This window comes from Bos indicus, chromosome 7, assembly GCF_029378745.1.
Source record: "Bos indicus isolate NIAB-ARS_2022 breed Sahiwal x Tharparkar chromosome 7, NIAB-ARS_B.indTharparkar_mat_pri_1.0, whole genome shotgun sequence".
Classification (NCBI taxonomy): Eukaryota; Metazoa; Chordata; class Mammalia; order Artiodactyla; family Bovidae; genus Bos; species Bos indicus.
Window position 1 is genome coordinate 31,162,768 of NC_091766.1, and position 19,522 is coordinate 31,182,289.

At 40.7% G+C, this 19,522-nt stretch overlaps 1 protein-coding gene across 6 annotated transcripts in view; it reads right to left on the reverse strand.

The window, feature by feature from the left end:
- Positions 1 to 537: 537 nt before the first annotated feature.
- SNCAIP (synuclein alpha interacting protein) overlaps positions 538 to 19,522 on the reverse strand; it is a 164,221-nt gene continuing 145,236 nt past the window's right edge. For 4 of the 6 annotated variants that reach the window (XM_070793258.1, XM_070793259.1, XM_070793260.1 and 1 more), the window contains 4 exons: positions 15,793 to 15,885; positions 14,154 to 15,222; positions 12,821 to 12,891; positions 538 to 1,093 (listed from right to left, as the gene is read on the reverse strand). In XM_070793258.1, coding sequence (XP_070649359.1) covers positions 1,009 to 1,093; positions 12,821 to 12,891; positions 14,154 to 15,222; positions 15,793 to 15,885 — 1,318 coding nt within the window. In that variant the 3' untranslated portion in view covers positions 538 to 1,008. The remainder of the gene's footprint in view (positions 1,094 to 12,820; positions 12,892 to 14,153; positions 15,223 to 15,792; positions 15,886 to 19,522) is intronic. The other 2 variants (XM_070793263.1, XM_070793262.1) reach the window with 2 other exon arrangements.

Sequence of the window (19,522 nt, forward strand, 5' to 3'; positions counted from 1 at the left end):
CCTTCTGATAAGAATACATACTACTTTCAAACTAAAACTTGACAGGCCTCTTACAGACCATGCCAACGCTTTGAAAATAAAACTCTTGAAGTTGCAACAGAAATACATTTTCACACGATAGGACAAAACCATCTGGAACTTACTCTTACATGGATTCAAAGAGCTGCATCAACAATAGGGCTGTTATGAACTCAGGCTCCACACTGTCTCCTAAAGGGATTAGACAGGCCTCATCATGTGTTAGAGGCAGAAAAAAAGAGACCCAAGAAGGGGCTAAATCCTTAGCTGTCATTAATATTTTCTCTTGTCAACACTGAGATTTGAAAAGACAGAAGGAATTGACTTACTTTATATACCCGTTTGATCCTTTAGTACTTTAGTGAAAAGTAGAATGTTTTATTTTACCCCTATGGGAAAGCAGCTCAACTGGGCAGTTTGTTCCTGAAATAAAATACCAGCAGTCAAAATATGCTTAAAGCCCCTTAGAAATCAGAACATCACAGACTTATTAGAAAGTAAGTGCCCCAAGCTTACAGGTGGTTGTTAACATTGTTTTATTTCCTTTATACAAAAAGTAGAAACGACAGAAAAAAACACTCGACAGATAACAACAGCACTGACCTGGTCTCCCGGAGAAGCTGAGCCCAAATTGCCCATATTATGGGGAAAGGGAGGGTTCAACCAGCATCAGCAAACACCCATGCAACTGATGAGACAAAGCGGTGTCAGTGGCTGGTGGATGTCCTGTGGGGAGGTTGAATCAATCTTAAAAAACATACATTTGCCCAATCATGCTTTCAAACTGCATCTCTTTAAAAACAAGTTATATATACAAATATCACCCAAAAATGTGTCTTATATACGCTAGTGCTATAAATTTAAGGCATCCTAATCGTCTGGTCTTCTGCTGGTGAGGCATTGTTCTCATGATTCTATTTCCACAGAGGACAGTCCAGAAATTTCCAATGGTGTCCAAAGGGCAGCAATGAGAGATTATAAAAAAGTGATTTATAAGAAGAGTTCTTTTGATTCTGGCTCAGCAACATGCTTTATACTGTAGGATTTCTTCATTTTTCTACTGATGTCATCATGCCTAAGTGGAAGACAAACCACAAGGCCAAAATTAGATAAAACTATAGTCAAGTTACAATACAATGCCACTAAACAGCTCACCCAAAATGGAAATTATCCTCACACAAACCACACTGAAGAACACTTCATTCCAGAATGAAAATTATTTTTTTTTTCATACAAACCACTCTTTAAATAAAAGGAATAGTCATGTAATAACATACTATATGGATACTTTAAAATTTGGCCCCGGAAGTAATTACTCAATCATGCCGATTGGAATCCAAGTAAAATTCTACAGTCAAATGAATTTTATCAGTCAAACAAAACAGGAAGAGTAGTACTGCTTGTTAGATTGAAACAAGAGATATGTATATTTTATTCATGGGGTTCACTGGTGACACTTTTTATTCTCCAGTAAGCTTGAGTATTAATAGTTTAAAGGAAATGCTTTTGCTCTGGGTGTGTGATTACTGAGTAGTAGCACGGTGGAAAAACACAAGTAGGTATATCTATAGGAAAAAGAAGAGCCTAGGGAACAACAGTGCTGTTTTCCCTTCAATACACAACACCTTGTAAATCTATGGAAAGAAGTACCAGCTCAAGTCTGGGAACAGTTTTGCTTTTTATGTGAATTTCCCCTGGGAAGAAGCACTCATTTTCATTGAAATATTAGTCCCATTCTGGGTGTAAAATCTCCGAGACAGGAATTATCTTCTGGGTGTGAGCAAGTGTGCATCCTACTAAATTCCTTCTTGTTGCTACGACAGACAAAAACAAACTGTTTCTGGGAATGGTACTTGCTCACATGAGGCCACATTTGACTGGAGAACTCCAAGCATGGCTTTATGGCCCTCAAAATCACGCTTGCTTACAAAGATTATGTAGTTTATTCTTAGACTGGTTAATAACAATCATCATCACTGTCTGAAAGTTGTAATTTTTATTTTTATTTAAAGTTCATCTGAACAGAACTTTAGAGAGATGTTCACGGGAAAGAAAGGGAAGAGTGTGAAGGAAAAACCTGGTTGGTTAAAAGATGTTCTAGGAACTTCCAATTAAGCATGATAGACTGAATATATAGTATTAATCAGCCCCTTCTTACAAAAGAACATGCAAATGAATAAAAAAGGCACCAACCTAAATGAATAAGGGAAATGGAAGAGGAGATGATAACACACACAAACTGCCAATAACATTTCAGAAACAGGAAAATGGATGAACATGTGGAATTGATTTAGCAGAGCAGGCAGGAAAAGCAGAAATCTAAGCCTACAGTCAGGGAACCCAACAAACTGATGTTCATGATACAGGAACTAGAAACCCTATGTACTTCTGAAAGTCGCAGTGGGTGCTGTGTGAGTGCTGAAAATAGGAAGACTATTTTAAAACTTTTTGGAAGTACCAGTTCATACCCAGATTACCTTCCTGACCTAATGCAGCCAGGTGACTGTCCCTTTCCCAATGTGAAGAGAGACCGTAGGTTACAATTTGCAAGGCATGGACCAGGGAGATTCTAAATTCAGCTGAAGGGGTGAAAACCATAGGATTAGGTGAAAGTTATAAAACACAATTGTCAACCTATCCCCTGTTACTTTAACCCAAAGATTCCTGGAAGGTAGGTTAATAGATCCTAGGAGGAGACTGGAGTTTCCTTATCTTGAGAAGTCAACTGCCAAAAGAAAAGTCCTACAAATACTGACAGTGAGTTTCCCAGCCCAAGAGCCTAGTACTTAACCAGTCTGTGTGATGCAATATCTACCAGTCAACAAGCCAGAGCTTCTGTTCAGTTTTAGTGTCTTATTCTTAAATACGAATGAGTTAGGGATCACCAGATGTTTGAGAAGAGTGCTACTATGACGGACAGAGACCAGGATAAATAGAGAAACAGCAGTCAAAGTGAGTAGAGATAATATAAGGGGTGATAAGAACTTCAAAAAATTGTAACAAGAAAAACTGAGGAAAACGTTTGCTATTTGTATCACAAAGAGCTAATTCTTATAATTTATAATACATAAAGAGCTGCTACAAATCAACAAGAAAAACCAGAATCTCAACAAAAATGTAGAATTAAAAATAATACATTTATACAAATAAAGAATACATATCTATGTAAAAGAATGAAGAAGCTCTCTTTAATGAATACATAAAGACCTCTAAAATGATAGATAAAAAAAGCAAGAAGCAAGACTATGTGTAAAGGATGCCATCTTTATTGTAAAAAGGAAGGAAAGATAAACATATACATTTGTATTTGTATTTGAGTATAAAATTTAAATAAGTCTTGCATACTTAGTGCTATGAAAAAAAAAGAGAAAACCAATAAAATGCTACTGAATATTAACACAATAATCAAAGAAATAAAAAGTTAGAAATTGAAAAGTAAAGTTGAGTAAATATCCTAGAAATAATTTTTAGAAAAAGCAAAAGTATGGATAAAAATAGGAGAAATATAGTTAGATAATACTTAGAAAAATAGAAAAAATAGTTAGAAAAGGATCAGTTCAGTGTGTTGAACATCAGATTAACAGTATTTCCAGAAAAATGAACAGAAAAGCAGTAGGGGATAAAATTTTCAAAGAAATTGTACAAAAACACTTCCAGTACCAAAGCACATAGATAGAATAGAATCATGGCAAAGTACCATGAAATCAAAATACTGGAGATAAAGAGAAAAATCATAAAAGCTTCCAACGGATTAGAAATTAGGGAGAAGCTGAGCTTCTTGACAGACACATTAGAAGCAAGAGGAAAATGAAATAATCTATTCAAGATTCTAAGGGAAAATTAGTTTCCTGTCAAGAGTTCTATACCCAGCCAAATAGTGCTAATCCATATGAGGGCAAAATGAAGCTATTTTCAGGCAGGCAAGGCCTCAAAACCTTTAGCATCCCTTCACCTCCACAGGATGCAAATTGTCTTTACCAAAGAAAACATACAGACTGACAAAAAGGGAAAAGACAGATTCAGGAAATCACAGGGGAAAAGCCAAAGGCAATTCCCAGGATAATGTATATAAGAAACTGCATGGTTACAGCTGTGTAGCACTGCCAGATAGCAGCAATCTAGACTGGGGCAAAGGAAAGATGGTGTCTCCATGAATAGACTGAAACAGAGAGGTACCTGATTTGTCTGAATGCACTGAAAGAAGGGTTTTTGTCTCTAGCAGAGTGTTCAGAAATTACATACTTAAAAATCAAAATTATTATATTCAAGGAAAACAAAGTTACATAAATAAATGTAACAATAGTACATTGCACATATCCACTGTGATAACTATTTAGACAGCCATAATAATAATAAAAGGTCAGTTTTCATTCCAATCCCAAAGAAAGGCAATGCCAAAGAATGTTCAAACTACCGCACAATTGCACTCATCTCACACACTAGTAAAGTAATGCTCAAAATTCTCCAAGCCAGGCTTCAGCAATATGTGAACCATGAACTTCCAAATGTTCAAGATGGTTTCAGAAAAGGCAGAGGAACCACAGATCAAATTGCCAACATCTGTTGGACCATGGAAAAAGCAAGAGAGTTCCAGAAAATCATCTATTTCTGCTTTATTGACTATGCCAAAGCCTTTGACTGTGTGGATCACAATAAACTGGAAAATTCTGAAAGAGATGGGAATACCAGACCACCTGACCTGCCTCTTGAGAAACCTATATGCAGGTCAGGAAGCAACAGTTAGAACTGGACATGGAACAACAGACTGGTTCCAAATAGGAAAAGGAGTATGTCAAGGCTATATATTGTCACCCTGCTTATTTAACTTATATGCAGAGTACATCATGAGAAACACTGGGCTGGAAGAAGCACAAGCTGGAATCAAGATTTCTGGGAGAAATATCAATAACCTCAGATAAGCAGATGACACTATCCTTATGGCAGAAAGTGAAGAAGAACTACAAAGCCTCTTGATGAAAGTGAAAGAGGAGAGTGAAAAAGTTGGCTTAAAGCTCAACATTCAGAAAATGAAGATCATGGCATCTGGTCCCATCACTTCATGGGAAATAGATGGGGAAACAGTGGAAACAGTGTCAGACTTTATTTTTTTGTGCTCTAAAATCACTGGAGATGGTGATTGTAGCCATGAAATTAAAAGACGCTTACTCCTTGGAAGGAAAGTTATGACCAACCTAGACAGCATATTCAAAAGAAGAGACATTACTTTGCCAACAAAGGTCCATCTAGTCAAGGCTATGGTTTTTCCTGTGGTCATATATGGATGTGAGATTTGGACTGTGAAGAAAGCTGAGTGCCGAAGAATTGATGTTTCTGAACTGTGGTGTTGGAGAAGACTCTTGAGAGTCCCTTGGACTGCAAGGAGATCCAACCAATCCATTCTAAATGAGATCAGTCCTGGGTGTTCATTGGAGGGACTGATGCTAAAGCTGAAACTCCAGTATTTTGGCCACCTCATGCGAAGAGTTGACTCATTGGAAAAGACTCTGATGCTGGGAGGGATTGGGGGCAGGAGGAGAAGGGGACGACACAGGATGAGATGGCTGGATGGCATCACTGACTCGATGGACGTGAGTCTGAGTGAACTCCAGGAATTGGTGATAGACAGGGAGGCCTGGCGTGCTGCGATTCATGGGGTCGCAAAGAGTCGGACATGACTGAGCGACTGAACTGAACTGAATAATAATAAATGCCAAATACTGATTTAACTCCCAAGAGTGATACAACTATATTGACGGTGGGAAGAGGAAGCAGGTGTGTATATGTGTGTGTGTGTTGAAATGGGGGGCAGTGCTGGTTGCCAAATTTGTCCAAATAGAGCTGGCCAAATTTGGTTCATTGTTGAGAACATGGATTTTGGAACCAAACTGAGCTGAAACCCTGGATACATAATTTATTACCACTGGTACTGTGTAATCTTGGGCAAGATGTATAATTTCTCTGTGTCTTGGTTTCCAATCTGGAAAATCTAGATAAATAATAATATCTACCATATTGTGTCATTCATTGTGAAGATTAAAAGTCAATATGCATGAAGTACCTGGAATATTCTTTGGTACATTGTAAGTGCTTTATAAGCAGCAGCTATCATTTTTATTTTCTATAGTAAGATGCCGATAGACAGCATAATATCTAAAATTGAAAGTCCATATAAGCGCATTATTGAGAAATATAGAATACTAGTTAAAACACCTAAAAGCAAAGCAAATGTCTGATTCAGGGGAGTAGGAATGAGAACAGGGGAGGTTGGACACATGGACAGCCAGTTTTTGTTATAAGGCGTTACTATCATATGTACCTATAGCACTTGGACAAAAAAATATAAAAATCAATAAAACTTAAAAAAAAAGTCTAAGGATATCATCATAATTTAGACACTGAGGGAGTATTTCTACTTTAATATAAGGGGTGTTGTGTTTAAAGACACTAAAAGCAGTTTGTGCAGAACAAAACCCAGCATGATTAGAGTTGAGTCAATACCAAGTAAAATGTTAATTTGAGGCTTTTATCTGAATAATATCAGGATGATTCAAGACTCCCTGAACCCTTCAATTACTTAGTCCTGAATAACCAGTATTCAAATTTTTTTAAAAAAGCAAAAGTGTTTGGGTAATTCTGGCATGAATTATTCAGATAATTTACTGCTCTTGATTTCATTTTTGGATATAAAATCACATTCTCTGTGACCAAAATTGGAAAGAAGGCTTAAATTTAAGTAACAGTTTTTCAAGTAATCTAACCTGCTGACTCATCTGTGCCTGGATTCCATATTTCTACAGCCCAGGGTGACTAGATGGCAAGTTATTTTAGAGAATCTGTCTAAACTGGCCCATGAGTATGCACTACATATTCCTACTGATGGCCAAAATAGGTAGACTGACTTAGCTATTTCTGTGATCTCCTTCACACCTTCACTGAGAGCATATCTATAAATGCCCATCTTCTAAAAAATGAGATTCTGGCTCAAAGAATAAAAATATATACTTGAAATACTCAATATTAAACTTACTGTAGGGGAGTAGACTTGTAATCAAAAGGCCTAGGGCGACCCGCTCCAGTACTCTTGCCTGGAAGATCCCAGGGGCGGAGGAGCCTGGTGGGCTGCCGTCCATGGGGTTGCTACGAGTCGGATACGACTGAGCAACTTCACTTTCAGTCTTCACTTTCATGCATTGGAGAAGGACATGGCAACCCATTCCAGTATTCTTGCCTGGAGAATCCCAGGGATGGGGGAGCCTGGTGGGCTGCTGTCTCTGGGGTCACACAGAGTCAGACACGACTGAAGCAACTTAGCAGCAGCAGGCTTCTACAGAGCATACCATTCTTTCTTCAGGATGACAGGCTTGCTTGGTCTTTTCTTTTCCCTATCCTTCCTCCTATCCCTCTCTCTAGCTTCCTCTCCTTCATATATCCTAAAGTCCCTACCCTGTGCCAGGCACCAAACTAGACACCGGGGTACAGACTGGGGTATGATGGTGCTACTTAGGGTTACCACTCCCAGGAAGTTCTTACACCTTTCATGGAGTTGACCATGTTTTAACTACATCCTCTCAATTTTCTCTTGATTATTCTCTTGCTAAATGAAGGAACATGCCTTATTCTGGCACGGCAAAATTGCTAATGATAGTATTGAAACAAAGGACACTGGCAATCCAGGGATCTGACATGCAGGAGAGATGTACAGCTACACTGTCCTCCAGGTGAGAAGGGATAGCTCGGATGGCTGTGGTTGGAGCAGGGATTCTCAGTGAAGATACCAGAAGATGTTTGGGTAAAGTCTCTACCTGATACTTTAAAAACTCAAGTGACTTACGGCTTCTTTAAAACTCGAGGCTTAGGAGAGTTTATAGACCGTTTAATGTGCAAAGACAGTATAGCAGTGGCAGATGTGTGGTGCAAATATGACACTGGTTCTACATTCGTCCCCTTTGGAGGTTATACGATTCCAAACCGGACCGTGGGGGAGGGAAAGGGAGAGGGGAGGAAGGTGGAGGAGGGAGAAGGGAACTGTTTGTTCATAACTGTTGGGAGTACACTTAAACCAGATGAGTATGCTGAAAGAGTGTATTTCTGATGGGAGGATTTTGGTTTCCAAGGTAGACCTCCCCTCTGTCCCCTCCTACCTGCAGCTCATAGGTGTTCCACATGTTGGTTTCTTGCCTTCCAAGTGCAGTGCTTTGAGATAGAACATGGATTCTTATTTGCAATAGCTTCTTCTATATCTCAACTCATCACATTTTGATGCTAAACCTTGTTCTACTGTCTTCCTATGATAGAATATGCTTTATCCTTTTCCCAGAGGGTATAAGGAACTTATGAATAAAAACTCCATGTGTGAATCACACTCTCATGAATCTTGCAAACTCTGGCAGATTTTATAAAGGGTTTGCTAAGTTGTGCCCAGACACTGGAAAGAGCTGATCATGTGAACAATTCCCCATCACATGGGCATTTTTCTCCACACACAGGATTCTACTAGGCAACAGCCAAGAACAATGCAAAACTGTGACCCATTTCAAAGGAGAGGCTGTCACTTCATGGATGTAATCTGGAGAAATGGTTTCAGATTGGGACACATCATAGGGACCTGTATGAAATTTTCTCTCTGAAATGAATGTGAATCCTAGGGAGGCAGAGGTGGGGGTGGGCGGGACAAGAGCTGAGCAGGAGAAAACTGGGCAAATGTGGGGAAGGCTATAGGGAAAGGAGACAGAGGAGTTCTAGGGATTTCTGAGGCAGAGGTGGTTACCACAGGTACACCAACTTCTCCTGGCTCTGGACCCCAGAACTACTGTATCAGATGCAAAAACACAGAGAAATATACTTCATATCAGAGATTAGAACATAAAATTGTAGTGTGGGGGCAGAAACTCTGTCTACAGGGTTACCAAACCCCCTTTTAGTACTGGCACTCTAACAAGCTTTTCTGAACTGTTAAATTGGTAAGATTCAGTCTGCTCTCAGGGATTCAGTCTAGAACTATGCAATCAACATAATCTCAGCTAGTTTGGTCACACCCCTATGACTAGGTAATTATCCCTTCAAGAATCTCTAAAAGTTGAAAATAGTTTCAGGTCAGAAGTTTTAAGATTAAGGTGTGGTTATTTGATTTATACCCAGAGAAATGATGGCAAAATGCTTTAGTACCAGGATCAGAGATTCCTTTTTGTTCTCCCTGCATCTTCTATCATGATTCTGGAATGCTGTTCAGTGGGGCCGAGGGTATACACTGCCTGGGACAGGTTTCAGCCAGGGCCTCACCTCTACCTTCCCAATGTCTTCCCTGTCTTTGGCTCACTTTTCTGTTTAGTAATATTTCCTGGCAATAAGGACAGATGTGTGTGTGTGCGTGTTTGTGTGTGTGTGTGCACATGCATAGCAGGGGTACCCTGAACTCTAACCTCAAACTGGGCACAGCAGATGACCACTGTCATATCCTTACATCATTTCACATCATTTCAGTTCAAATTTACCACTCTTTCTGAAGTGGCTGTTGAACAGTCTTGACATCTATATGAAATATGTGCTACTAGCTCTTGGCTCTGGATGTATAAGTCCCAGCGTGGCTAATTCCTTGGCAGTAAAACCCACACTAATGGTGTTTATTGCTTAATGTCTTTTTAAGGAGTCTGCTCTCATGTTGGTGATAGGATTAGGGGCTTCCTGATGCTAACCCCTCAGGCCATGGTGCCACTGTGGTCAGAGAGGATATGACTAGTGGTGGCCAGGGGTTAATGCCATCTGCCTATCAGGGACTGGAATCGATGCTCATTTTATGTGTTACAGATCTCACATAGACTTAAACTCTGGGAAATGAATGTCTTATTGGCATTTTAAGATAAGTAACTGCCAACATTCCCTTGGAGTTGTAATAATTTAAAACCAACTTGTCCTTTATAAAAAAAAAGTAAAGATAAATCTGCTTGTTATAAACAAAGTCATCCTCTGCAGTTGAAACACACTGGGAAAACTATTCCAAGTAACAGAGTTGAATCTAATTTTAAAGGGCATTGAAAAGACATTTAGATTCTTTGCTATCAAACTGTGACCACTTTGGAAAAATAAATAGCAAACAGAAACCCCCTCACAGAGCTGACATTAGAATGCTGTATTCATTCTCTATTTTTCCTTTACTGAAAAAAAAATCTTAGGAAGTAAAACGTGACCAAGGATAGGGCTGGAAGGAGGGTCCATTGCCCCTGTCTTTCTCCCAGGGACATTCTGATAGGGTCACCAGTGGCATAATGCTGAGAGCCAACTTCAACCCAATGACTGCCACTGCTTTCCAAAGTTACATGATCCCAGGCAGTCCCTGCTCCCCAGAGGAACCATGTGGCCTTCAAGAAAATTCTTGGGTCAAGATTTGAAGGCATCACTGGTAGATAGGCACTTGAGCTTTTTCCTTTTTTCCCCCTTTCTGTGGGATGCCCGTGCTAATGGATCCCAAAGGCAAGACGAGAATAAATAGGTATTTCGCATGTTCACATTTCCATGCTAATTTGAGGGATCTTTATTTCAACTAGATATAGCCATCCTTACTTTATCTAAGGAGTGAACTGGGCTGGTCCTCCCTGCCTCTGTGTGTGGTGAGTGAATAGGAGAAAACTTTTCACTCTACAGTGGACAAACTAGTGCATTTTCACTTTTCATGGAACACATGTCAAACTAAAACCATGATAAAATACACATTGATTTTATATGATAGAAAGGGGGAGGGGGTCTGGATGTTTATCTAAATACACTGAATTATAATTTTGGGGTTTCTCTTTATTACTGAAAGAAAACTCTCTTAATACATAAAGCCAGTGAATCTGATAGGTTCAAAACTGAGTCTTCAGAAGGACTGTTCCTTTAACTGAGAAGGAAAGTGTTAACCCAGTTGTCAGATATCTGAGTAGCCTCATAACCTCCTTTTGTGCTCTGATTTCTGTAATCCTATTATAGTAGATTGTTAGCTTTGTTTCCCTGCTTGTAAGAAGACAGGATGAAATATATCTAGCAGGAGAATCTACTGTGATACTAATTATCTTGTTTTCAGGTGCTGTGGGAGCCTGGAAGAAATGAGAGGTATTTTCCCTCCTGCTTCAAAGGAGTTCCCCAAGCCTGTGTGCTTCCTTGCCTTAGAGTATTATTGGTGATTTCCCTTTAAGGACAAAGTCAGAATTTTTCAGATACTAGAAGACAGAACCTAAGATGTGGACACAGAAGGGTACAAGGAGGGTCAAGATAGGCTGGGAGAAACAGAAGTGGGCTGATACCAACATCTGGGAAGGGGATGGGTATTTTTTTTCTATTTCTTTCCCAACTCAGGCACTGGGCTGTTAGCACTGGCCAAGACGCCCTGCCCCAATGTGGTGGGAAGCAGCCCAGACTTAGGCAACATGTGAGCCTGACCTGAGCAGAATGAGGGTGACCCGTAAATACCAGAGCTTCAAGGGGCTTCCTTCAACTTATGTATGGAATTAATGAGATCCCTAGGGGGACCCTGTAAAATGACAGATTTACTTTTCCTCTAGCCTGAACAGAGACGTGAAGTGGATTAAATTTGATTTAGAGGGAAAGAAAAACAGAGTGACATTTCTTACACCTTATAATTCTGAACCAACGTTTATATCCACAACACATTCGCTTGTATTTGTGTATCTGTAATTATCATATATAAACACATCTCCACACAAACATTTTGGAGGATTTTGGAAGGGTGCTAAAAGGCATGCCATAGTCTTAATTTAGATGATTAGTCCTTTTGAAAGGGGGTTAGAGGTTTATCTCTCCTGGAATAACCTGTCAAGAGGCACTTGACTGTAGTACCTCCCTGTCAGTTGCTCTCTTCTAAGCACCCTCCTGTCTCCTGCTCTGTTAGGGAGTTGTGTGTATCCCGGGGATGAAGGAAAGCTATGCCGAAGAAGGACTTTGCTCAAGGAGCAACCTGAGTCACTGGGGACCTTGGAGATGATCCTTCTATATACACAGTCCATGCCTTTTGAATCACAAATATTGTGTTGAAGAAAGGCCTTTTTTGGTTGTTGATGGTGGTGGGTTCTCACAGCCTGGCTTATAGACCAGCACTGCAGTCCTGAATGCTGAACTAACTGCAGCATGGCAGGACCTCAGCTCTCCTGAGGGCAGCAGATTGCTGACTAAGGGAGCTTTCAGTCTACAACCAGCAATGAAGAACCTCAGCTCAGTTTCAAAGTTCTGATTATGATAGGAGGCTGACTCACTCCACCCATGGCAGGAAGTGTCATTTCTATACTTACTCATGTGAAAGAAAGTGAAAGTGTTAGTTGCTCAGTCTTCTCTGACTCTTTGCAACCCGATGGACTGCAGCCCACCAGGCGCCTCTGTCCATGGAATTCTCCAGGCAAGAATACTGGAGTGGGTTGCCATTCCCTTCTCCAGATGATCTTCCCAATCCAGGGATCAAACCTGGCTCTTCTGCATTGGCAGGCGGGTTCTTTACCATCTGAGCTACTGGGGAAGCCCACCATTAAAACAAAGACTGAAAGTCAAGGTCAGCTGGGAAGCACAGATTGTTTGTGATCTGAGCAGATTCCTCTGCCCTCTGCTACTGGAATGAAGCCTCTCCATTAGGGTGGGTACCTGCTCCCTTTCTAAGGACCAGTTACAAATCTGCCAGCTTCTATTTGGGGGAGGAGTCGGAATTTTCTACTTCCTAGGTGTCAGCGCCTGCAAAAGGTGCCCTAGGACCACCATTTAAAAGGTCATGCAATTTAAAGCGAAGGCCTGGTACTGCTGTGGATACACCCCTAGCACCACGTACCGTGCATAGTTATGCAGATGCTCTTCAATCAGCGTGTTAGAGGAAAGATTGATGCAGCTGCCGTACATCTCCTAGAGAGGTGCAATTAAAAATCATCTGAACACATGCAACAAGCTCAGCACATGCACATGTCTTAATAAACAAGAGGCATGCAGGAGACAGGTTAAAGGATAGAAGCTTCGGACACACTTTACGGTGCATGCGGAACTGCTGAGATCTTTGACTCCTCAGTGAGAGGACCCATTAAGTTACCTGGAAGAGTTTTATTCCAGCAATGTAAGTTTGGACATATTTAATCCATAGAGCCTGGTGTTCGGGGGCACAAGCATGGCTTTTCTAAGCTGAAGCAAATACAAAGCTAGTCTTTTATAACAAAGACAACTCGGTGGAAATCAATGTGCAATTAAAATTTGTGTGCTGTTAATTGGAGTGATATTAAGTAAAATTTGATTTTGGTACTGCAAAAAGAGTCTGGAAAGTTCTTAGACCTCACCGGAATGGGGTTGTACCTTATAACAAATAATGAATTATGCAGGTGTTGACTCTCTAGTTACCATGAAGGATATTCTGGGTCCTTCTATTTCACAGAGGGTTTCACATTTTGGCTGCTATACCATGTTTTTAAGGGCATAGCAGGCACAAAGCATGCACGAAACATTACTTAAAAAGATGTTCGTATCTCTTATTCACAGGATTTAAATCCAGATTATAACATGTGGTTTTACAATAAATGCAATTGTACAGTGTAGTTCATGGCACATACTCTGCCATCCCCTGCGTGCTGGCAAGCACTGTAGACCACTAGGGCTTCCTTAGGGGCTTGTGTCATAAAATGCCAATGTGGAGGTCACTGCGGCATATTCATTTCAAAGGTCTTTCTAAAGCTGAGTAGTTAAGTCTTTAGAAATAGAATTTCTATTTGTATGCTGTTTAATTGGGCTCAAGAATAAACTGTCCAGTCACATGAGGAGAACTAACTCTTCCTGAGGCAGAATCAGGGATGAAGAGGGGCCTGATTTCATATCGATTTTGTAATCTAATCCTATAGAAATGCCTCCCCGTCTACAACTCCTAATTCTCAATAATCAAACTACTTGGGGAAATCGAAGGACCAGGATATAATCTCCTGTGACCTCTTTAATCATCCTCTCTCAATTTCCGAAGGAAGAGTAAAAGGTACTCAACACAACATATCTCATTAGAAACGCTTGAGTCTGATTTTCCATGCATCATTTAGAATTCTTGCGGGATTCCCTCAAGGTGGCCAAGGGCTGTAATCTGTGGTGTAATTAATTTAAAGGAATAAAAGGGACATTCTCCAAACAGCACTCACCGCCTTATTTTTTCCTTTGCTAGCAGAGCTCCCGGTGTTTCCCTTACCGTCTGTCACCTTCCTCCCAAGGGAGGTTAAGGGGAGGGTGGAGGTCTTCAACTGGTTGGATGCCTGATAGTTATTATTATTGTTCTGGTTGCCACTGAGTGTCTCCATAATGGATCGGAAGGTTCCAAAAGGCCTTTTGAGCTGATCCCCTGATTCGCTAGCAGCAGACGTCCGCTGGAAGGTCCTGCCTTTTTCTCGCTCCTTTTCTCCATTTAGTTCAAGGCTAGTTTGCTCCATCTGCACCACCGGCTCCTCAAAGGTCACTCTAAGTTTTGAGTTCTGAGATGTCCGGCGCTTGGACGACGGGGACTTGAGGGCACTCTTGGGACTCGTGGCCACTTTCTGGGCGGCTGTGCTGTCAGGGCTGGGCTGAGGGGCTTCTCCAGAGGGTTGGCTTGAGGGGGTGTTTCCTGAGCCTGGGCACTGGGATTCCAAGTCCGGCTCGCTGCTTTCTGAGGTGGGGGATGGGCTGTGGCCCTCCAGGGATTTGGAGGCCTTGATACTAAAAGGAAACCTGCGTCCTGATGCCAAGGTGTGTTTCTTGATCATCAAGTGGAGGCTCTCTGCGCTGTCCACGCCCTCCACACTCTCCACAATGGGCTGCGGTCTGGGCCTGTCAACCTTCCTCACAGGGGTGCCCTTGGGGTCCTCAGAGTTGTTGGAGTCCGTGTCAGCCTCACTCAGTGGCCGCTGCATCAGCTGCTTCAGCCGTGCTAACTTCAGTTCCCTCTTCTCCAGGGGGATCTTTTTGGAATGTCTCGAGGAAGTCTGAGCATCCTGGAATTCCAACGACAGCTTTTCCTGGGTGCAGACATTCTCTGAAATATCTTTTCCTAATAACTGACGTAGGATTTTATCAGAATCTTCATCTTTTACTTTGGCCCTAGCCCGGCTGGATGCTGACAGGCTTCCAAGAACCTGAATCCCTTCCTGGACTCCTGATTTGCTTTTGGCTACAGACTCATCCTCTGCGTCTGGGGACTTCCACTGGGACTTTCTGCAAGCTGGAGAGGATGGTGAACTGAAAGAGGATGGAAAATATATGAGATGATCTCCTATTGGGTTAAAATAATGAACCACTGCGTGGCTTTACTGCTGTGAATAACTTCCACATCACTAAGACTGAAATAAGAATAATGTCTGTTTCAATCAAACTATAAACATTCCATGGTGGCAACCATAACCAGAATGGGATGCCTCATACCTTATGCTGTGACTACCAAATGTATCTACTGTTTTGTTTTTTTACACATCAATTTTGCACAAATTTTCCCAATCCCATTGTCAATAACCTTATGAGCCTACGTATCCTTAGTTCTATTTCATAGATGAAGGAAAAAAGACTCTAAAAGAGTAAGTGACTTGTTTATAGTCATGGAAAGAAGAAATGGCAGAGCCAGAGATAAACTCACGTCTTCTGACCCTAGATCCAGTGCCTTCTTCCCTATGATAGCTCATTTTTATTCCTCTTTATAAAAATAAAATGTCTTCTGTTGTTATATTCTAAAAAGATAATAAAAGAAAGTCCAAGAAAATGGCTCAGAGATTAAAAATACTTAACAATCCTAACCACTACCACTTCTGGTATTACCTGGGTGAAGAAAGGAGTGACTTGCCCTCTGATTTCTGGGCTTCTAGAAGTTGTTGGAGCTGGTTCTGCAGTGTGACACGTTGCGTTGTCTGTCTGGGAAAAACAAATCAAAACAAATAAGTTCTCTGACACATGGCTACTACCATAAATTAATAGATATACATTTTCTCATGATAATTTGCAATAAGTTGCAATAAATCTAAAAGCCTTGCAAATGTGCAAAATCTTCACCCTTATAATTCAGAAATTTTCCTAAGGATACAATCAAAAGTAGTCAACAAGATAATTTATTATTCACATGGCAGGCAGGTTCTTTACCACTAGCACCACCTGGGAAGCCCATTAGTAAAAAAACTGTAACATAAATGCTCATCACTAAGACTGAGTAAATCAATTTATAATTATTTCTAGGAAGGCAGCTATTAAGAATGATAATATATCTGAATTTTTGTAACATAGAAAAAGCTTCCCTAATACATGCGTGTGTGTATATATATATAAAGTATACAGTATGAAGTGTATTTATATAAACAGACACAGACACACACACAGAGTGTAATTTACTTTCCTTAAGTTGAAAAAAAAAGTTACAAAATGCTGTGTGTAATATAATCTCATTATCTCATTTTTAAGAAATCTCTCTTTCTCCCCAAACCCCAGCCACACCCCAAGCTAGAAGGATATACTCCAAAATGTTACTCACTCTCCCTAAATTGTCTGAATTTATAAAGTAATTGAGTTAATTTAGCCATCAGAAAAAAGCTAAATAAAACAAAGCAAGCGAACTGCTTCCAAGTTGGGTATGCTGTGCTGTGCTTAGTCACTCAGTCGTGTCCAACTCTTTGCAACCCCATGGACTGTAGTCCACCAGTTTCCTCTGTCCAGGGGGATTCTCCAGGTAAAAATACTTGAGTGGGTTGCCATGCTGTCCTCCAGGGTATCGTCCCAACAAGGAATTGAACTCAGGTCAGCCGAACTGCGAGAATTCTTTACCATCTAGGCCACCAGGGAAGCCCTAGAATATTGGAATGCATAGCCTTTCCTTTCTCCAGGGGAACTTCTTGACCCAGGAATCGAACCAGGGTTTCCTACATTGCAGGCAGATTCTTTACCAGCTGAGCTACCAGGTAAATAACTTGGTATTTTTTGTATAAAGAGAAAACTGTGTATGGCAACAGCTGATTTACTCCAGACAGAGAAGCATATGCATCAGAATGTGCTTTATTTAAAGTTAAGAAAATAGGTTGAAAGCCATAGGTTCAAGAAGGTAAAATCTGTTTAGAAAACACATATTATTATAGAACTTGAAAAAGTAAATTACACTGATTCTGATTTTAGAGAAGTAAGCAGTATTTACTGATCTCTGTAGTATTCCTGTGGTACTCCCCATTGCCCCCCAAAGATGTCTATCACATCCTAATCCCTGAAAGATGTGATTATGTTACCTTATGTGATAAAAAGGGAATTAAGGTTGGACTATGGGGTGGGTCCAATCTCACCACATGAGTAACAGTGAAGAGAAGGCAGAAAAGGAGATCAGAGGGACTTAAAGTGTGGTAAGGACTCTACCTGAGGTTGGGGACTTTGATGATGAAGGAAGCGGCTGTGAGCCAAGCAATGCAGTAGCCTCGAGGAGCTGGCAATGACTCTCAGCTGACAGCAAGAAAACAGAGACTTCAGCAAGAAACTGATTCTGCTACATGACCTGAATGAGCAGGAAACAGACTTTCATCTGAGAGTCTCCAGAAAGGAAAGCAGACTGTGAACACACTGATTTTAATCTAGAGAAATTCATTCTGGTATCCTGACCTACAGAACTGTAAGATAAATGTCCATTGTTTTAAACCACTAAGTATGTGGTAATTTGTTACAGGAGTAGAAATCTAAGCATCAAAACTGGTAGCAGCTCCCATGAGTCAGAAGGAAGAACTAAACCAATGAGTTATAAGTATTCTTAAAAGAGCTGCTGAATCTTCGATGCTGGCTTGAGGAAGTTCAGTCTTCTCCTTGCCAAATGTCACTGCACATCCTCAACAGCTGTCGGCTACCTAAATTTAATTCTGAGAGATCAGATTTGCATAATACTCTTCCACCAGCCCCAGATATTCTCCTTTTCTCAGAAGTGGTCAGTCTTAGTACTAACATTCCATCCCTGCTGCTGCTGCTGCTAAGTCGCTTCAGTCGTGTCTGACTCTGTGCGACCCCATAGACGGCAGCCCACCAGGCTCCACCGTCCCTGGGATTCTCCAAGCAAGAATACTTGAGTGGGTTGCCATTTCCTTCTCCAATGCATGAAAGTGAAAAGTGAAAGTGAAGTCACTCAGTCGTGTCCGACTCTTAGCAACCCCATGGACTGCAGCCTACCAGGCTCCTCTGTCCATGGGATTTTCTAGGCAAGAGTACTCGAGTGGGGTGCCATTGCCTTCTCCTATTCCATCCCTCCTATTCCATTCCATCCCTAGAAGTCTGTGATCTTATTTTATCTTGCTCATTCTGTGACTCACACACTGAAATAAAGCAGAAGCCAGCAAACTTTTTCCTAAAGGGTCAAATATTAAATATTTTAGGCTTGTACACCACAAATTCTGTGTCATAATTACTCAACTCAGCTTATGTAGTTGTGAAATCAACACTCAGTAATATGTAAGAAAATGTGTATGGCTCTGTTTCAATAAAACTTTATTTACAAAAACAGGTGGTGGAAAAAAAAAGCAACAGGTGGTGGGGTGAATTGGGCCTCAGTATATAGTCTATAGTTTGCTGACCCTAATCTAAAGAATAAACAAAAAATATACAGGAGCTTTCTACTTTTCCTACTTTGAAATTTGGTATTGCCTGTCAAGTATTTTAGAAAAACATTAGGTGAGGGATTAAAATAGATGAAGCAAGATTACAGTCTCCTTTTAAAGGGTTTTTAGGTGTCAATGTGAATTATGACACAGTCAAGAAAACTATTTGGAGGCAATTAGGTTGACTGATGAGAGGAATCCCAAGTATGGATGGAGAAAAAAAGGACTCTATTATCTAGATTCTAAAAAAGCCCTCAGAAAGGACTAATCAACTTTATAATATATGAGCATGTGAAATATGAATATGTGAAAATATGTGAGCATTTGTCCAGTATGTCTGCTAGGCTGCTCTAACAAATACCACAAGTTGCCTTCCTTAAACAACAGAAGTTTATTTTCTGATAGTTCTGGAGGCTAGCAGTCTGTAGCCGAGGTGTTGACAAGGCTGGTTCCTTGGAGGGCTGTGAGGGAGAATTGGCCCTCTGCCTCTCTCCTAGTGTTTGGTGGTTCACTAGCAATCTCTGGCATTCTCTGACTTCTGAATGAATCACCCTGATCTTTGCCTTCCTGTGCACATTATCTTCTCCCTGTGTGTGTCTGTCTCTGTGTCCAGATTTTCCCCTTTTGCAAGGACACCAATCATCTTGGATTGGGCCCAATCCTATGACTTAATTTTCACTTGATTACTTTTGTAAAGACCCATCTCCAAATAAGTTCACATTCCAAAGTCCTAGGGGTTAGGACTCCAACACATCATTTTATGAGGCCACAATTCAACCCATTGACACCTACACTTATAGATCAGGATGTCTGAGAGAGCTGAAGGGTACCATTTCTAAATAATACCTATGTTGATGAAGGACTGGTAAAAATATCCTAGGAGGAAAAGGCGCTCAAGACTGTCTCCCACTCACAATTTTGGACTGAAAAACTAGTGTTTC